General features: G+C 34.0%; 3 protein-coding genes across 3 annotated transcripts; 2 read left to right on the top strand and 1 right to left on the bottom strand.

Moving 5' to 3' along the window:
* Window positions 1,938-7,146, top strand: LOC105168717 (protease Do-like 9). The gene is made up of 9 exons (XM_011088854.1): window positions 1,938-2,497; window positions 3,719-3,918; window positions 4,003-4,183; window positions 4,402-4,593; window positions 5,246-5,478; window positions 6,151-6,252; window positions 6,356-6,406; window positions 6,529-6,633; window positions 6,762-7,146. The coding sequence occupies exons 1-9, from the start codon at window positions 1,939-1,941 to the stop codon at window positions 6,858-6,860; spliced, it is 1,722 nt and encodes a 573-aa protein (XP_011087156.1). The 5' UTR covers window position 1,938; the 3' UTR covers window positions 6,861-7,146.
* On the top strand, window positions 8,167-10,579 carry LOC105168814 (probable inactive receptor kinase At2g26730). Its single transcript, XM_011088971.2, has 2 exons — window positions 8,167-9,705; window positions 9,823-10,579. Exons 1-2 carry the CDS (start codon window positions 8,418-8,420, stop codon window positions 10,410-10,412), a joined length of 1,878 nt encoding a protein of 625 aa, XP_011087273.2. The 5' UTR covers window positions 8,167-8,417; the 3' UTR covers window positions 10,413-10,579.
* On the bottom strand, window positions 12,394-19,296 carry LOC105168813 (4-coumarate--CoA ligase-like 7). Its single transcript, XM_011088970.2, has 7 exons — window positions 19,119-19,296; window positions 15,183-16,238; window positions 14,463-14,652; window positions 14,182-14,327; window positions 13,836-13,903; window positions 13,049-13,151; window positions 12,394-12,561 (listed from the first exon to the last, which is right to left on the bottom strand). The coding sequence occupies exons 1-7, from the start codon at window positions 19,287-19,289 to the stop codon at window positions 12,448-12,450; spliced, it is 1,848 nt and encodes a 615-aa protein (XP_011087272.2). The 5' UTR covers window positions 19,290-19,296; the 3' UTR covers window positions 12,394-12,447.

Raw genomic sequence — 20,718 nt, 5'->3', positions numbered from 1 at the left:
TATATTTGTTCTGTGTTGTATGTAACTAAACTTGATAGGATTTTGGTTGATGTTCGATTTTATCTTTGATGCGATCTCTAATAATTATTTATGTCCAATAATAAAAAGTAGAGATGAAACTGAATTGATAGATGAGAAAAAAAAACAACACTGAACTGATAGAGAGGAGCCACATGTAGGGGTTGAAAGTGACCTCACCGTCGACGATGATGGTTAGAACGAGAGTGAATTGATGGTATATGTATATAAAGAGAGAGAGAGAGAGAGAGGTAATGATTTGTTTGTGAGAGCAACAGTATGATGGTTTATGTTTGGACGTCAATTCTTGATATTGATTAATGATTTTCTTGTCTTTCAAAAACATATTTTTCATTTTCTGGGCTAGGCTATTTTTGAACTTAAGCACTTTTTTGGCAAGCATTGGGTTTTACAAAATTTCGCTGAGGTAATTATAATTTTTAATTTAATATTAATACATTTATAATTTGCGCAAATTAAAAGGGTGTCATTGTAATTTACCTATTTTGTTAAAAACTTGTTGCATTATGCTGGACGGTTTATCAGATTTTCATTTGTATGATATACTTTTTATATTTTTCGAGTATTAACTAAATTTCCCACCCAAAGGGCCTAATTTAAAACCTTAAAAAAAAATCAAATTTATGCACAAATTAGATCTATCAACCAAAATTAGGTCTGCAATAGGCCCAATATCACATAGACCCATTACTCATTTTCGGCTTCCTATTCATCATAATGAATTTATTTACTGCACAAAATTTGGAAAACAAAAATAACAGTATAAATTAATCTATGCTATATCTTATTATATGGGGATAAATGCATTTTTTTATCCCAGATATAGTTATTAATACGATTTTGATTCTTAAATAATTTACGGTTGTAATTTTGATTCTCAAATTTTAACTTTTTTGACACTTTTTGCCTTCCCGTTAACTTTTCTGTTAAACTTAACGAAAATTTCATTTAAAGTGGGAAAAAATTGCTATTTTTCTCCCATTTTGTAGTGTTTTTCAAGTTGTAATCTAATGCATTCATTTTTTCTTATTTTTCTTCAAACTTTAGAATAAATAAAAATAAATAAATTTAAATTTTCTTTTTTTTTTTTAATTTATTCTCTTTTGAAGTTTGAAGAAAACTAAGGAAAATGGATACACTGAGATTACAACTTAAAAAACACCACAAAATGAGAGAAAAATAAGATTTTTTTTCACTTCAAATGATTTTTTTTTTAAATTTAACGAAAAAAGTTAGTGAAATGACCAAAAGTACGAAAAAGATTAAAATTTGAGGACTAAAATTACAATTTTAAATTATTTGAGACAAAAATACATTAATGACTGTATTTGGGAACAAAATATACGTTTATCCCATATTATATGTCATCTTCACATTTTTTACTGGACACTAATTTTTTAATAGTTAAATTATTAATTATTTAAACAATTGACTAATAGTTGACCTCAATTCCCACTTATATTTAATTTTTATTAAAATTTGGCTTAGATTGCATGGGTCAACGTGCATGGCACGACATTGATTAGAGAATGTAGGCCTGCTATAATTTATTAAAAATTGAGCTATTTAAACACCACAGGATCATAATTTTATTAAATGTTAAATTAATATATTGTGTAATTATCCCTAAATATTAAATAGCTTTTTCGAACTTCTGGAGTTGATTTAAATGACCCAAAGAGCATTTTAAACATTTATTTTATTTTTTTAACTTATTATTTATATTTAAATAATTTAAATTATGTGTTTTTTAAAATAATTTTAAATTAAATTGAGGTTCAAGCCTTAAGATATTTCTTGATTCCTTCTCTACAAGTCAAAGGGATTCCGCACGACGCCGTTTCAGGTGTCTATATAACACGCTGTCGCCAGCAACCCCCGTCATTTTCAATGTCAGCTATGGGCATCGGGAACAAGCGTAAGCGTAAGCACGGCCGCCGATCCAGAAAGCGGCCGGAGAACGCCGTCGTAGGCGCCACTAATCCCGAGGCAGCCGCCGGGGGGAATGAAGTGAGGTCCTCCGTCAGCAACGTGGAGCTCGTCACCTCGAATTCTCCACCACCTTCCTCTAAACACCAGCGACGCCGCCGTGGGCGCCCCAACAAAACCCCCAAGCCTGAAGCTCCAACCGACGAGACTCTTTCCAATGACGTTCCGCCTGTCGCTACCAGTCCTGTGCTTCCGCCGGTTAATGCGGAGAGCTCTGTTGCTAGGGTTCTTCCAGCCATGGACTCGGTGGTGAAGGTTTTCTGTGTTCACACAGATCCGAATTTCTCTTTGCCGTGGCAGCGGAAGCGGCAGTACAGTTCGAGCAGCAGTGGGTTTGTGATCCAGGGAAGGAGGGTTTTGACGAGTGCGCATTCGGTGGAGCATTATACTCAGATCAAGTTGAAAAAGAGAGGTTCCGATACTAAGTATGTCGCCACTGTTCTCGCTATTGGCGTCGAATGCGACATTGGTAAGAATGCTCTAGATTTAGTTGATTGATTTATTTCTACTTTGGTCGTTTGATCTTCGGCCATGTTAACCCTCCAGAGTCTTGTGGTGTAAGGAATTGTATGTCATGCTGTTGTTTGAATACTTGTTTTACTTGAATTATTTGAATGTCAACTTGTTGCTGTGACTTTTCCTAATCGAAGATGCAGTATGCAGTGCAAAGCGAGATCCACCGGTATCAATTCTGGAAATCTTTTTTGGCGTTCGGATCTGTATTGTTTTGGAATATATTCTTCTTATCGTATAGAAGAACTTGTGCATGCATATGTATACGTATAGATATATGTGTACATATATTGAATTTATAATTTTGATTTATACTAGTATTATTTGTTGTTACTTAAATTCTAATTACTTAAGAGTATTTTTTATATTTTTTATTTTAGAAATTTTTAGTTTCCAATTTCAAAACTGAAAAATTTTCATCAAGTAACTGAATTGAACCAGTAAAGTTGGTCCATCAAATAGTTTAACAAGTTGAAAGATCTCGGCCAGTTTCGTACGGTTTAACCAAGTGAACACCCCTCGCAAGAACGTGGCATTTTGTGTTTTAGTGGTCATCACATTCATGTTTCTTGGCTAATCAAGACCAAGAGATCTTGTCTTGTTGCTAAAATTTCTAAAGAGTGTATTGGTTAAATAAGGCAATAGAACTAATGCATTTATGAAGTAATAATGGTTCATCTAAGCAGTGATGGAACAGCGATAACGGTGTCCGTTACGAAGTTCCTGGCTGTCAGGGAGGCACGTATAGATAGCGGTGGATTTTTGCTGGCATGGCAGATTCAGTGATACTGACGAGGCCAGATTGGATTTGCTGATTATTGTCGAATAAAGCCACCGGAAACCGAAGCAAAGAAGAAAACAAAGGAAAAGGAAAGGAAGTGGTGGCAGTGCAGTTTAGACAACCTACTGAATCATATTATTAAATCCATCAAAATAAACACAATATAAGAAGATGAGCCTAATGTCTCTGAATTTGATCATATGAAGTACACATGATATCATGAGATAAAGTAATCACATCTTTCATAAAATCATATATTTTATGCATCATTCCTTCATCCCATCTATCAACATAAATGAGCCAGCCTGTAATGGATGATCACCTGAAAATTGCATGCATGGAACTTGCTAGAGTTTATTTATAATGATATTGACTGTGGTTTAAATGATGTTGCAGCTTTGTTAACAGTAAATGATGATGAATTCTGGGAAGGGATATCACCTGTAGTCTTCGGTGATCTACCAGCACTTCAAGATGCTGTGACAGTTGTGGGTTATCCTATTGGGGGCGACACTATCTCTGTCACCAGTGGGGTTGTCTCACGAATAGAAATTCTCTCATATGTTCATGGTTCCACTGAACTTCTGGGTTTGCAGGTAGCTTATTTGCAATTAGCAACAATTCATCTCTAGCTTTTAGTCTAAAAAAATTGAATCTTGTGAAAATTATTGTTCTTACAGATAGATGCTGCTGTAAACTCTGGAAATTCTGGGGGACCTGCTTTCAATGACAGGGGAATTTGTGTTGGTATTGCATTTCAATCAATAAAATATGAGGATGTGGAGAATATTGGCTATGTCATACCAACACCAGTCATCATGCACTTCATACAAGATTACGAGAAGCATGGAATGTATACTGGTACTATATCTGGATACTGCCCCTTCTTCCTCTTGCTTTTGCTTCTTATTCTTCTTCTTTCACATCATACCGACACCAGTAACGCCTTTTTAAGACTTCCATAGATGGCATTTTGAGTTTAACCTGTTTTAGATAAATTATATATGTAAATCTCATATGTGCATGCATGTCTTACAAGAAGTGCTACTGTTTTCATGAAATATTTCTTTGTCTGGCAGGATTCCCTGTTCTTGCGATCGAGTGGCAGAAGATGGAAAATAAAGACTTGCGGTTGTCAATGGGAATGAAACTTGATCATAATGGTATCCGCATACGAAGAATTGGTCCAAGTTCTCCACTGTTCAAGGTTTTGAAGCCATCAGATATCATCCTTAGCTTTGATGGGGTTGATATTGCTGAAGATGGAACAGGTAAGATCAAATAAAGATTTTGACTTCTGATAGATGAATAGATGTACTGGTGTTATGCTTTTCTCCTCACGTGTGCATATAACCATATGTGCTGCCTTGAATTTGATGGGCAAAGAATTTTATTTCATATTTTCATGAAAAGGATATTGACCCGCCGGATAGCATTGGTTATCCATTGGTTGGTTTTCCTGCAAGTAGGAATTGTTGATAAGTTTCACTTGCCTAGTAATTCCTGATCTTTATCACAGAAAAGTTGAATGTTTTCATACATTCGGGAATTACATGCTAGTATGTTTTACTCTTATGACTATTTACTTCTGATGGCAAGCTACTGAACATGTTAATGCTGCTTGTGTGCAAGCATATGTGTGGGATCATCCCCCTTTCCCTGAGATGGGAGCTTCAGTTGGGGAAGTAGCTAAGACAAAACAGTAATGAAGATTGATTAAACTGTTAATACATTTAATCTTGACAGCTCTTATTGGAGCAGTGTCATTTGCTTTTATACAGTACAGTTCTCCATCTATGATGCATATGGACCTAAAGCTGTTGTGTGTGTACTTCATTGTGAAACCCTTTGTTCATGGCATTTCTTCTGTTAAGTAACTTTCCACTGATAAAGTACGTGACTGTTTTTCTTGGTTACTTGCAGTTCCATTTAGGCATGGAGAGCGCATAGGTTTCAGCTACCTTGTGTCCCAAAAATATACTGATGATAGTGCTGAAATTGAAGTTTTACGTAATTCAGAGCGTCTCAAGTTCAAAGTTGATCTTGGAACTCATACACGGCTTGTTCCTGCTCACAACAATGGCAAGCCTCCTTCATATTATATCATTGCAGGGTTCGTTTTTACGCCAGTTTCTGTTCCATATCTCCGTTCTGAGGTGAGTATGTTCCTCCCAATGGTATTAAGACATTACTTTTTGCTTTCTTACCCATGTATGCAGTTTAGGTTTTATTTTACAGCTAAGTTTACAGCAGATAAAATTGCCATTTGTGTTGCTTAAGTATGAATGCTATTTCTTTTCGCTTTCAATATGTGTTTCCTTAGCAAACTCAAAATCTGGATATTCTGTATATGAGCTGTATCTAAGACTACTTTCCAGTCGGAAATAGCATCTGTACCAGGTTATGATCATATAAAAAGAAAATCTGTCCATGCATCTATACAATTAAATAACTATTAGATCTCCCCTATTCTGCTCTCTTTACCATGAAGTAGCGTTTAATATATCTGTATCTACTGTTTTTATATGGTGTACAGGGACAAATGTGCCCACAGGCATCTTGTTTTCAGTAACTTTAAATGATTTAATGGGGTTCTCTACTAACATTCTCTCTGATTTTGATAGTCATCTAGTGTATTGGTTTTTTTTCTATAGAAGTTTGCTTTTGCAATTCAAAATTGGAAATTTCACTTACATTAGTCAAGAACATTGAAGTTGGCAGTGTGAAGGGAGATTACGGCTTAGAAAATGTACAATGCTATAATGTTCACAGGGACTAGCGAGTATAGCACATCTTTACTTCTCATGTTTTTGGTCTTATATTTCCAGTATGGAAAGGAGTATGAGTGTGAAGGTCCGGTCAAGCTGCTGGACAAGGTCTTACATGAAATGCCTCAATCAGTAGATGAACAAATTGTTGTAATTTCCCAGGTTCTTCCTAACATCAAAATAATTCCGGAGCTTTTAACATTTCATTACAGTTTGAGTGTTCATCTCTGATTACCTTTGTTGCCACCTTGTCGCATTATTATAGGTGCTTGTAGCTGACATCAATATTGGATACGAGGACATTGTCAACACTCAGGTTATTTCTTGAAGCCAGTCTTGATATCACAACTGAATTATCTATGTACCTCTTCATACAGTACTACACTTTCTTCTTTGGATGACATTTTATTTTCTCTCACGACGTTTGTTTGCATTTAGGTACTTGCCTTTAATGGTCAGCCCGTTAAGAATCTGAAGAGCTTGGTTACCATGGTTGAGAGCTGCACTGATAAATATATGAAATTTGATTTGGAATACCAGCAGGTGGGCTTTCTGAGTTTCCGTCATTTTCTTCGATAGATCACTCTCGTTCATTGCATCTTGTCTCTCACCATGTTCTGTTATTTCGAACTGTTTAATGATCAAATCAGAGATTTAACATTTGATTGCAGATTGTGGTTCTCCGAACAAGGACTGCAAAAGCGGCAACCTTGAACATTCTCACCCGCCACTGTGTACCATCAGCCATGTCAGATGATCTGAAGACATAACTGTGCATCATCATGTATTTGTTCGTCACCGTATTTGTTGGTATCTCCATTTCTTGTATAATTGCCTAAAGGCCATCTACTCACAAAACACTTGGCCGTCAAATTATTCTCCTGCAAATTCCAGTTAGCTATTTATGTAATGTGTCACCGAAGTGGCTCATGGAGCCAACTGTATGTATGTACTGCTTGTAGCCATGTGTGGTATTATGTATGTACTGTTTGTGTGTGAGACAATGAAAGGCTTATGTCTGCCTGAAAGTTCTAAGATTTATGATCTATATATCTACATTTTTCTGTGTGGCTCATGAAAGTGTGATCATCTATGCCTGCCACTGTGATTGATTTTCCATGACTGGAGCAATGCTTTTGTTGTTTGTCCTGTGTAAAAGTGTTAATTTCCTGTGAACTTGAAGTTGTGTTGACTGCTATTATTGGGCTTCTTCATTCTCAACTCTAGCCCATCGGATTATTTGTTGCTCTTTTACTTAAAAGTGACCAGATTTTTGTTAAGTATAGTTTTTACTATAAAGTCGTACATTTGGTTTTGCAACTTTCTTTTAATGAGCGAGTAATTTTTAGTTGTTTCTTTATTTTCTTAATCGAATAAAAGATAATAATTATCAATATACGCATTTTATTGTTATTACATTATCTATTTTATTTATACAAGCATCACATTTGTAGACAAAACGAGTGTGTCTCAGCCATTGGAAAGATTTTAAGGTAGGAGTTACGGATGGGGAGAAGTTGGGTTTGGGTTTAACTTACTAGGTTTGTATCCGAGGACAACTTTTTTCGTTGTTGGCATTTATGGATGCGAGTTGGGTCCCAAGTCTTGCTCATAACTCGCCTAGAATAATATTTGTAAATCTATTTGTTTTTTTATTTAATAGATGTATTTTAAATTATATTATATTTTTGATATAGTAGTACCTTATTAGGTAATTATGAATAATAATTTTTTAAAGAAAATTATATCGATTAATTGCGAAATAGAAAAGATTTGATCAGGTGGTTTTATGAGATAGACCAATTGGGTTTCGAGCTGGGCTGGGACATGGGCGGGTTTTGGGTCCTATTATAGGTGGGTCCGTTACACGAATTTCCCATCTTACAAAAATGAAGCACTTGTCAAATACTTGATTCAGGCTTGATCGGACCAAATCTGGACTAGAATTTTCCCTAAATGGTACAACTTTCTTACGCAACTCTCGATATAATTGAACCATATGGAATGCCTAGAGAAGAAAGACTCTGTTTCTAGTTCTGACCTGTTCCACAGGTTCAGGATTGTAACAGCACAATTCCCACTATTTCAACACTGGGATTGAGCAGAAGCCAACTGAGATGTTCATATCATATTAACATTGACTATTTCCCTCCCCTGCCGGCACACAAATACAAATTACTAATCATTTTGTGTCTTTTTCTATTAGTCCATGAGTTCTTGTTAGTATTCATAGTCCATCATCACTTCCCATAAACGCGATCTTCGTGGTGAATTCAGCCACTTTGTAGTGAGTTATAACCAGCATTATTCTTGAGAATCAGCTGATCATGAGCGTGATGAGGCTTCGAGTTCAGTTGATGTTGATCTTGAAGATAATCTTTCTTCTGCTGTCGATGGCTGATGGAGAAACGACGGAAGCTAGGGACGCATTGGTGCAGTTCATCGAGAAGCTTGCTCCTCAGAGAGGCGAAAACTGGGGATGGAATAGGAGTTCAGACCCGTGCAAAAGTGGATGGAAAGGGGTGACCTGTTACAGCGATTTAGCAACCATAAAAAAAATAGTGCTCGACGAACTCAATCTCACAGGGATGCTGGACGCTGCATCTCTTTGCTCAACAAAGGCTCTTATGGTACTCAGCCTCAACTCCAACAACGTCGTTGGGACGTTGCCTGACGAGATATCCAAATGCCGCCACCTCACGCATGTTTATCTGCACGGGAACAAGTTCTCAGGCAGTCTCCCTGGATCTCTGTCGAGGTTGAGCAATTTGAAAAGGGTTGATGTATCAGATAACGGCTTCTCTGGGGGTATTCCGGACATGTCAAGAATCTCTGGTTTGCTGACTTTTCTTGCTGATAACAATCAGCTGAGTGGGGAGATACCAAAGTTTGATTTCTCCAATCTTGAGGAATTTAATGTCTCCAACAACAATCTCAGCGGCCCGGTTCCTGATCTTGGGGGCCGGTTCAATGGGACGAGCTTTTTGGGCAATCCTGGATTGTGTGGGAAGCCATTGCCAAATGCTTGCCCTCCTTCCCCTCCAGCTCGAAAGAAAGGTTCCTCTAAGAAAGACTACTTTATGTATTCAGGATATGCTTTGATTGGCATAATCATTGTGAGTCTAGTTGCATTCAAACTGATCAAGAAAGGGAAAACTAACTCAAAGAAAAACGTTGCTAAAAAGGGCTCTCAAGTGACAGGCGACAAGGAAAGTAGCACGTCTAGTGAGTCGAAAGCTGTTGGAGGAAACAGGTCAGAGTTTTCCATAACATCGGCTGAAAGTGGAAGGGGTTCGTCATCACTTGTGGTCCTGTCTAGTCCGATGGTCAACGAGCTGAAATTCGAGGATCTTCTGAGGTCTCCGGCTGAATTGCTCGGGAGAGGCAGAAATGGAAGCCTCTACAAGGTGACACTAAATGAGGGAGTGACTCTGGCAGTGAAGAGAATAAGGGACTGGTATATTTCAAGGGATGATTTCAAGAAGAGGATGCAGAGGATAGACCAAGTCAAGCATCCAAACGTGTTGCCTGTCGTTGCATTTTATTGCTCCAGCCAAGAAAAACTCCTGGTTTACGAATTTCAAGAGAATGGTAGCCTCTTTAGGCTTCTCCATGGTAAGTTCATCCATCTCTCACTCCACTTGAAGCAAATGAAGTTCGCTTTCTGCTATATGGTTTACTGACATGTCTTTCTAGACCGTCATGACCTATACTTGAGCCTGTTAATTTCAGAATCCAAAAACAGGCAATCATTTGACTGGGGAAGCAGATTAGCCTTGGCATCCAAGATCTCCGCGGCATTAGCCTACATGCATGAAGGGCTTCAAGCCGATGGAATAGCACATGGAAACCTGAAGTCGTCCAACATTTTACTCAGCAATGAAATGGAGCCGCTTATAAGTGAATACGGCCTAGCAGATGCCGACAACCAAGATCAGTCATTTCTTGCTCAGTTAGACAGCTTCCAAGAAAACAACTCCCCTCCTGGAGGCATCATCTCCTCAAACAATGCATTCAAGACAGACACATACAGCTTCGGCATCATCCTTCTTGAGCTGCTAACCGGCAATGTAGTCCAAAACAACGGATTCGATCTAGCTAGATGGGTGAATTCCGCGATCAGAGAAGAATGGACAGTTGAAGTGTTCGATAAGGCGCTCGTTTCAGAAGGTGCAAGTGAGGAAAGCATGGTGAGTTTGCTGCAGGTGGCTTTGAAATGCATTGATATCTCGTCAGCAGCAAGGCCTAACATGAGGGAGGTTGCTGGGATCATAAACACTATAAGGGAACATGAAGAGAAATCCATCAGTTCTGACCCCTGATCAATCTTAATTAGCCAAAACCATCTCACAGACAGTCATGAACCTCAAGTTTTAGACTCATATTTGGTTTTGTTTCAAGAAATATATATTCTTTTCTTGGATGTTCTTATTTCATGTTTTATATCACAATTAACACATGTGTAATGCAGTAATTTATCACTATGTTTAATACCATTGGTTGATTTTTTGCTACTCGTGTAACCAGACGTTACGACTGTTTACAAAAATACAGGTCTTTTAATGTTAGCACATGAATAAGAATGTTGAAATAAGTCACAAATAACAATACCTTGTTCAAACAGTAAGATTCAGACCTTAAAATTTAATAATTATGACAATTTGTAGAACCAGTCAACCTTTAAAAAACCATGAAAAATCATGTTTTTTTTTTTTGTTTATTCTACATTTTCTTTCACTTGATTGCAGCTTTATGTCTTGTTTAATGTCATTTCTGTTGTACAATAATCCCAATTTTAGGACATCATTAGGACGGCACTTTGAACAAATTTCTATTGACTGTTTGTTTAGTGACTAACACAAAATCCAAATAATGAAATAGTTAACTTTTGTCAGTTTGATTGAAACTGTTTATTTAATTTTTTTTTCTTGGGTGTGTGTGGTCTGCTCTAAAAAAAGATAATCTATCTTTTCCTACATTAAAAATAATAATAAATTAATACTATCTAGCACTATTAAATAAAATAATACAAACATTTAGATTTTAACCTCATTTAATTAGTATGTGCTATTTAAATCAAAATATTTATCGCAACTTCAGGCTGTCTAATATAGAAACATTGGCTAACGGCCGCTGTGTGGCCATGGTAACTAATTCGTACTCATCATAATTTATTTATTTTTTAATTATAATAAAAAAAAAAAAACAATGATGAAATGTAACACTTCTTCTAATGGAAAGAATTAATAAACAAAGGAAAAAAATTTCATGGCAAAAGGGAAGTACTCACAAGTCACATCAAAAGACTTTGACAGTGTAATTTTGTTTTATTTTTTGTTGAGTTTAAAAATAGGTGTCAATTTTACCAATTAAAGTAATACATAATTTCTTTTATTTAAATTGAATTTCTTATATGTTCGTGTTATATATTGGAAATTAAAGCATATGATTATATTTAATTATAATTAATTTAAAAGTGAGATACATACGAATAATGTGTTAGTATATAATTAAAGTGTGATAGAAAACCTTTCTTCTTGAAAATGCTGCATGTACGTAGTATAAACAAATTAGTACAAAAAATTCTCTTCTTATATGATGCTTTATGAGGTTGTCGTTGTTTTCCGCTCAACTTCAAAGCCTTGAAAACAGAAGTTGTAAATTAAAACATCCAAATTTCATTTTTGTTAAAGTTATTGCAAACACTCCTTAAATTATTTTTGATTTGGTTTTCAGTTTTATGATATTTGAGATATGATCTTCAACCTTCAAATTAATTTCATCATTTTCTCTTTTAACTCGCTGTTCAATGTGATTAGCTAATAATTAATTAAAAATTCGCAACATCTACGGATCATTATTTTAGTAAATGACACCAAAATATAAGTCATAACTAAAATCATGATAAATATTTTAACCATGAGTAAGAATCTAGTTATAATTTAACTTTTTACATTTGATTTATCTAATTCTTATTCGTAGCATTAATTTAGTATAATTTTTAAGGGCAAAATGTTATCTTAGTCCTATAAAATAAGGGTAGAACCACAACTATAGCTGGTGACTCTTTTAGTTCCATAAAATTTAAAATCACGTCTTTTTAGTCCCCAAAAATGTAATTTGGGACTTTTTAGTTCTAAAATCACACCACCTTTTTAGTCCCAAATGATGCTTTTGTCGTCTCAGAAACCCCAATGCACATGACCTTTTTGAGACTAAAATACATAATTATGAGTTTTATGGGACTAAAAACAATACCTGATATAATTGTGATACCAAAATAAATTCTGCCCATCATTTTGCCCTAATTTTCTAACATTTGTACATACACTTGTATAAGGTTTTTAACAATCTTGATCAGAGTTTTGACAGAAATCTTTGAGCGAGTTCCTTTCTCAAAATTTTTCCTGATGCTGACTTAGGAATGCTGTCAGTAAAAATCACTCTCCTCAACCTTTTGTATGCCGCAACCTGTCACCATTAAAGCATTCAATCCAACAAAAATAAAGAATTCATTATTACATAATAAAAAATATTTTTTTCACAATGATAAATTCATTATTACATAATAAAAATTAACCCTAAAAAAATTTATAATTTTAGTCCAGTAATTTAGGAGGAGTTGCATTTTTAGTCTTGTACAAATTAATATTAGCAATTTAGTCCTATAACTTTATAATTTTTTGTCATTTTAGTCTTTTTTCGATCAATTTGATCGAAAATTGTAATTTTAGTCCTATAAATAAATTTATTAAGGACCAAATAATAAATTTTGCGAACATCTGGGATACTAAATTAACGTAATTTCTCAAATCATGTATAGATAATTTATATATAATTACCAAAATTTAGGAAAAAACAATGTAATTATTCCTAATATATAATTATATAGTCACAAGTTGAAGGTTTGCAATTCTTGTTTTATTCCCTTTCTATGTATATACACAAGTAATTGTACCTGTTCTGCAATAAATGTTTTCACTTCTTCTTCGACAAGCGAAGTGGTGGATGAGCGGACCACATATGCTATTGGGACTTCACCAACTTCAGCATCAGCCAATCTAAACAATTTCATTCAGTCAAAAGCTTATATACCGTCGCATAAGTAATAGTTCGATTATGGGACACTCCAAAAAAACGACATGCAAATCTCGTTTTCTTCATCTTTCTTTCCGACAGAAAAAATAAAAATAAAAATCAATCATACAGAACTTCCAAAATAAACTCTTTGGAATTGTCATCTAAAATAATTCGGTGATTCGTTGTATCCCTGAGGGTGATTTTCCATAAAAAAAATACCAAATTAAGCAACTTTTCAAAAGAAATAAGATTTTTTTGTTATGGTTAAATTAATTATTATAGTTAAAAGTTAAAACTACAGCATACTAGTTAATCATAACTGTGTAATGGCTATAAATCGTTGTATCTGCAAGCGACCGAAGCCAAATTTTAACTGCAACAAAAAACTATGATAAATATTTTGATCATCACTAGGTAAAATCATGACGAATGTTGATTAATCATGGTCAAAATTTAAATTTTTACTGTTGCATTATTTGACTATAATAAATTAAATAATATTAATTTATCAAGAATTTTAAGTATAGTATAGGGAATAATGCATTTTTTTTTTAATAATGAGGGAGGCAAATTCAATTTAAGAATAATATAATCAGGCTTCAAGAGACAATTTTTCTGTTCCCGTTCCAAGAAATTCAACATGAACTTGTGTTACTACTGCATACCCTATAACTGCAGCATCTTTTATCTCAGGATGAGTAAGAAGCAGCTCTTCAAGCTCTGCTGGTGCAACCTAAACCAGCCCAAGACACAAGACCTGAATCAATTGTTCCCTCGGAAATTCCTGTAAGAATTCTTTTGAAGCCAATGCAATGAATAATGTCCTAGTACATACATTGAAATTTTAACTTAGATCGGATTTAACTGGATCTGAAGTGCAATACAATTCCAGTGCGGTTGGTGTATAGTTTAGGATAAGTCACCAATATATGAGAAGTGTATCACTCTTGCTTTATAATTGGTTTGACTTTAAAACCTGATTTCAATAAAAAAATGTCCGTACATACATACCTGATAGCCGTTACATTTGATAAGCTCTTTTACGCGGTCGACAACATAGAGTCTTCCCTTCTCGTCAAAATATCCGATGTCTCCAGTATGCAGCCAGCCTTGCTCATCTATAGTTTCCATCGTCGCCTTTTGGTTGTTGAAATAGCCTAGAAAAAGAGTTGATAGGAAATGAAAACTCGTGATCTAATCCATATAAATCTTGTGTCTTACAGTTCCATCGTTTTTATATTTTCTACATACGTTTAGAATCTGTAGGAAATACTCACTAACCTAACTCTTACCTTGCATCACCATCAGCCCTCTAACCCATATTTCCCCTCTTCTGAGAGGAGGAAGAGGTTTCATAGTACCTAAATTCACTATTTGAGCCTCTACTCCTGGAGCGAGCACCCCTGTCGAGCCCGAATAAGGTGTATCGGTCCTTACATTTCCGAACGAAATAGGCCCTCCGGTTTCGGTCATGCCATAGCCCTGCCAAACAGCACAGGCCCTTGTTCGGTTTCGTTTTCATTCTCAATTTTAAATCATCAAAATTGTAGTTCAATACAAAAAATATGACTTTTTGTTATAGTTAATTACTATGATAAAAAAAAACATTATGAAAATTACAAATTAACCACGATTGCTTTATGGCAATTAAGTTATTTCCGTAAGAGAGACCATAATATTAGCTATAGCTAAAAATTACAACAAATATTTTGGTCATACCTAAAAATCGTAGCAAATGTTGATTAACCATGATGAAAATTTAAATTTTTGTATTGGTTTGTTTGAGTATCCTGATATATAATATTTATCTATCATGATTTTTAAAGTTGTGGTTATTTATAGTGTAGGAAAACATCAATTTTCTTTTAGTGCTTGGAGCAAAAACGTATTTGTTTACATGTATTCTCAAGTCTGAAAATGTTCATAACCCTCAATCTATCATCGATTCCAATTTCCAGGCTCACAAACTCCACACACAACACTGTTAAGATGAGAATGTGTTCGTTCATTACCTGATATACAACAGCATCTGGGAAAATCCTGGCACACTCTTCCGCTGTCTCCTTCCCCAGTGGTGCTGCCCCTGATAAGATCTCCCTTACTGACGATATGTCGTATTCTTTCACCATCTCCTGATGTTTGGCCAGCTCCACAACCACAGGTGGCACCACCCACAAATGTGTAACCTTGTACTTCTCAACAGCACTCAACATCTTCTTCATCTCATGCCGTGCCATTACCACCACCGTGTTCCCTCTCTGCAGCTGAGCGTACAACAAAGCCGACAAGCCAAAGATATGAAACATAGGTAGGAAGCACAAGAACACATTCCTGGAATCACCGTAGGATTCTTGATCCGATGTCATCATCAGGGCTGATGCAATAAAGTTTCTGTGTGTTAAAACTACTCCCTTGCTAGTTCCAGTTGTTCCGGAGGAATACAAGATGGCGGCAACATCCGTTTGCATGACCGGAGGCAAAGCTATGTCCGAAGAAAACGTGTCGGAATGGCTGTAGTACCACGTTGAATTGCTTGAAGTCGTAGAACTATAGATTGGAATCTTGGAAGTAGCTAGCATAATGCAAGGAAGATTCAAGTGTTTAATCTTGTCATGGAGTTGAGGGGTTGTGATGATGAGCTTAGGGTTGGAGTCTTTGACCTGTTTGGAGATTTCAGCTGCGGTGCATAAGGGATTGGCGGTGGTGGCAATGGCCCCAACGGCCACCACGGCGAAGATAGCAACGGGGAAGAGGAGGGAGTTGGGGGATATGATGAGGACGACATCGTTCTTGGAGATGTTGAAGTCGAGAAGGGTTTTGGAGAAGTTGAAAACTTGAGTTTTTAGGTCAGAAAATGTAAGGGTTTGGCCAGTTTCAGCCTGAATAAGTGCAGGAGAGTGAGCATTGGATGGGAGTTTTCTGAAAAGGAATGAGATCATAGAAAGGTTGGGCAGAAAAATGGGAGGCCTTGGGGACCTATGGATTCCATCTTCGCTGTAGAGCAATGGGGTTGGTGTTGTTTCTGTTTGCATTGCTCGGAAATTAAACGTCGAAACGTGGTACTTCAACTGTAATAATTTTTAAATTACATTAATATTTATTCAATTTGTCCAAGTAGGCAATTTATAATCTAATTAATTTTTAAAAAAAACAGGCAATAATGTATCTGTTCTCAGCATGATATTATTAATAAATATTTTAAAAAACATATTCTTTTTAATTTTATTTTAAATATCAATCACTTCAAGAAAATATGATATTAGTGACGAAATATCAAGTGATAAGTTCAAAGTTATCACTAATATTATATATTAAGTTATAATAATTTTTATATAATTATTTGGTCACTCTATAATTATTAGTGAAATATATATAAAGTTGTTACTAAATATAATTAGTAATACATCTATAGTGACATAAAATAGTGATTATTAATGTCACTAGATAGTCTCCATACACGAGTCACTAATTGTATTTAATGACAACTTTGTGCACATTTTTTTTGTCATTAGTTCATGTTAATAACATTAATCGATTCATTAATATTGCACCAACCTTATGCTACAAAACATTTATGTACAGGATAAAATCCTTTTTTGACATCGTTAAAAAAATATTATTTTTGTTTTTGATACCAAAATTTTTGCAGGTTTGAGTTTTGGTATTATTAAATTCAAAAATAAGCTTTTTTGGTTCCATAAAGCTATGTTCACGCACATGACTGTTATGCTCCGTTAACTGCCGTTAACCCCACCATTTTGAAGGAAAAAGACACGTGATGCTACGAAAACCGAGAAAAAATTGGCATAAATTAGAGCTTTCAACATCCCAATTTCATTTCCCCTTCATTTTCTTTCCTCACTTCATTTTTTCCTCATCTTTTGACCAACTTTTGCCACAAACTATAGAACTTTTTTTTTTTTTACAAAAATAAAAAGATTAAGAAAAATATTTTAATACATATAGTAAATAGTTCTAAAATTGTAATTATTTTTATTTCAGATAATTTCTAGGATCTATTTTACTAGTTTTAAAATTAAATTATTATTTGGTCTAAAAATGTATTAATATTTGAGCATAAACTATAAAAATTAAAATATATTTGAATAAAAGTATTAGATAAATTTCATTTTATTAAATAATAAATTAAATTTTAAATCATAGTTATTTACATTAGAGATAAATATTAGAAATAAAACTAAAATTTATTTCTTACTTTTTTTGGTCAAAGTTTCTTAAAATATTTTTATAAGAAATAATAATTTAATTTTAAAAATAATTAAAATATGCTAGAATTTATCACAAAATAAATAATTATAAACTATTTTATTATTTATATTAAAATAAAATTTCTTTATTTTTTTAATATAAGATTTTATTTCTTATAATTTATGGTCAAAGTTCATTAAAATATTTTCAAACAAAATAAAATTTTAATTTAAAAAAACTAATAGTTGCTACAATTTATCTCGAATGTAAATAATTATAATTTAAAATTTTATTTATTATTTAATAACAAAATATATCTAATACTTTTACTCAAAGAATAAATTTTAGTTTTTATAGTGTGTGATCAAATATTAATATATTTCTAGACCAAATAATAATTTAATTTCAAAAATAGTAAAAAAGATCTTAAAAATTATTTGAAATACAAATAATTATAATTTTAGAGCTATTTTATTATGTATATTAAAATAAAATTTTTCTAACATATTTATTTTTGTAAAAAATAAAAAAGAAACTTATCATTTGCATCAAAGTTGGTCAAAATATTTTTTTCTTTTGATGGTATAAAAAAATACGTTTTTTTGTTATTTTGGTATTATTAAACATGACCTTTGACGTCAAAGTCACGTGACTGAATATGAGGTAATGGCGATTAATACCCACATGCAAGACACATGGCCTCTGCCGTTAATTTGAAACAAAAAATATCTATTTTTGAATTTAATAGTACCAAAACTCAAATCCATAATAATTGTGGTACCAAAAATAAAAATGACATTTTTTAACTGGTTCAAAAAAAAATTTTGCTCTTTATGTTCACAAAGATACATCTTAAATTTTGTTTCCTCGACAACATCTAAATTACGTTATATTATTACTATTATTTTTTAACAAAAACAAGCTAAAGCAGATAATATATATAGCTGCAGAAATTGCAGAACAAAATCGAATATACATCTCTTTCAAGCATATACATATAATTTCCCTCCACTATTATATACCACATTCTTGTACTAATACTGAGCAAATAAAATTTTTTAGTCCCATAAGTTATATAGGTTGGTTCACTTTTGATCTCATTTATTATGGAATTAACACTTTTAGTTATAACTTATAAAAAATAGCGCTTTTGACTCATATTCACTTTTCTGTCTATAATTTAACAGTGTAGGTCACGTGCTTATTACGTGTTAGTTAAGATTTTTGTGAGAGCAGACAGAAACTCCCCTTTCTTTGCCCTAATTTTGTTCAAAATTTATTTTTCCCCCTGAAATGTAGTTATATTTTTTCCCAATAATGATCCCAAGCTGGAAAATGCTCTAATTTTTCCTTCATAAAAAATACTTAACAACCACGTGCTGGACACGTGTACTACGTCGTTAAATTGTAGATGAAAAAGTGAATGATAACCAAAAGTGTTAATTTTTATAAGATATGGGACTAAAAATATTAATTTTGTAACGAAGAAGAACAAAAGTGAACCGCCCTAATTTATGGAACCAAAAATGCTATTACCCCAACTAATACTCATGGATGTTTCTTCTTCCTACGTTGTATGATCATGGATTTATTTTACAAGTTGTTTGAGTGTGTTTATGAACATGTTAAAAATCATTCGGTAACTTTTTTAAAAGATGAACTTATAAATAAAATTAAAAAAAAATGTTAGGAGCTTATAAACTATATATTCATTCAAAATTTCAAGAATTAGTAATTACCGGCATCATGCATATGCGTAGCTTATTCTGGAACGCGCAGGCAGGAGGTTGGAAGAGAAACCAGGAACGATTTCGTGCGGAGAAATGCCCCGCGGCGGAGGTGGATGAGAATCGAGCAGTGAAGCTCCCCGTTAGCATGTTCATCACATGCATGCACGTTTTCAACTTCATTTCAGAAGATTTTTGACAAACACGCGAATGGGCTTCTCAGTTTATGTTTTGACACTTCTGATATTATGCTTTATCTTTTGAAAATATCATTTCAACCCCAAAAAGTTTGGTTGAAAGGATAAGGGGATGACGAAAATAATGACATCATTCAAAAAAGACAAAGTAATTACTAATGCAATGACGTCATCTAAAAACAAGTTTGAAGTTCGTATTTGAAATCTACAGATGGTTCTAAGGAAGCAACAAAGCAGATAGAGATCATTAGAAATTTTCTCCTACTCTTCAAAGTATAAGATTTTAAGTTTTCAAATACTTGTAGTTTTAATTTTCTTAGTTTTGAGGGGTTTTCCCAACTGGTATAGTCCTCTTAATGAGAGGCTATGTAGTTGTTTTCTCCAATAGAGAAACAAATATCTATATAATATTACCTATATTTCTTCAATAAAGAAAAAGCTTTTGTTCAACCTGTCCACCCAAAATTTTATTAAGTCTCTACTTGGAGTACCTCTACGCCCAAAGGTAGGAAACGAAATAGGGCTATACTATTTATTGCTAAAGGAGTCAAGGGCCTGCGAACCATCTGCTATGGTAGTGTGGTTGGATGAAATCCGTAAAATCGAAGAGTTGGAATAGCCGTAGGCAAAGTGGTCAAAAAATGTATGAATTTATGGAGGCTTAATTTTATTTCGAAAGCATATTGGGTCTGATAGATTGAATAGTAATGAGAATAGTTTTGCAAAAAAAAAAAAGCTGGGGGCTAAATTGACAGTTTTGGAAAGTTTTAGAGGTCAAAATGAAATGAGGTACCAAAACTGCAAGTTTGTGTAAGTACAGTATCAAAATTGGCTATTTTGTAAATAGTGGTACTTGACTTGCAATACCCTCTATACCATGGTACAAAAATTGCAATTACCTCATCCTATTAATCTATACTATTTAGACTTAAATGCAATTATTGCCCCGTACCTATGGGGTAGTGGCAAACAAGGACCTTATGAATAGGGGCGGGCCGGCGGCAACTTATGCCCTGTATTTATTTGTGTGTTTATTGCCCTCTAACCGTTTTACTTTTTTGATGATAAAGCTTTTATAGTCTCTTTTTATGTTCTTAATTTAAAAATATCAGTATGTCAAAATTATAAGATCAAAAATATATTTAAGCCTAATAATAATATTGATTTTAGCCACACGATATCTATAGTACGCCATTTATGATAATAGGCATTTGTTGCATAGTATACATGTATACTTTAATTCAAGGACGGGTCCAAGAGGGGGCCTGGCTTAATTTTATTTTTAAATTATGACGGGTATAACCTTAATTTTGTTTGGAAAAAACTACCTCAGAAACCTCTAGGATATTGCCTAGAGAACGACATGGTTATTACTCTGATATATGCTAATAGTCTATTAACATATATCTTTTCAC

This window comes from Sesamum indicum, linkage group LG8, assembly GCF_000512975.1.
Source record: "Sesamum indicum cultivar Zhongzhi No. 13 linkage group LG8, S_indicum_v1.0, whole genome shotgun sequence".
Lineage (NCBI taxonomy): Eukaryota > Viridiplantae > Streptophyta > Magnoliopsida > Lamiales > Pedaliaceae > Sesamum > Sesamum indicum.
This window is presented reverse-complemented; position numbering and strand designations above follow the sequence as displayed.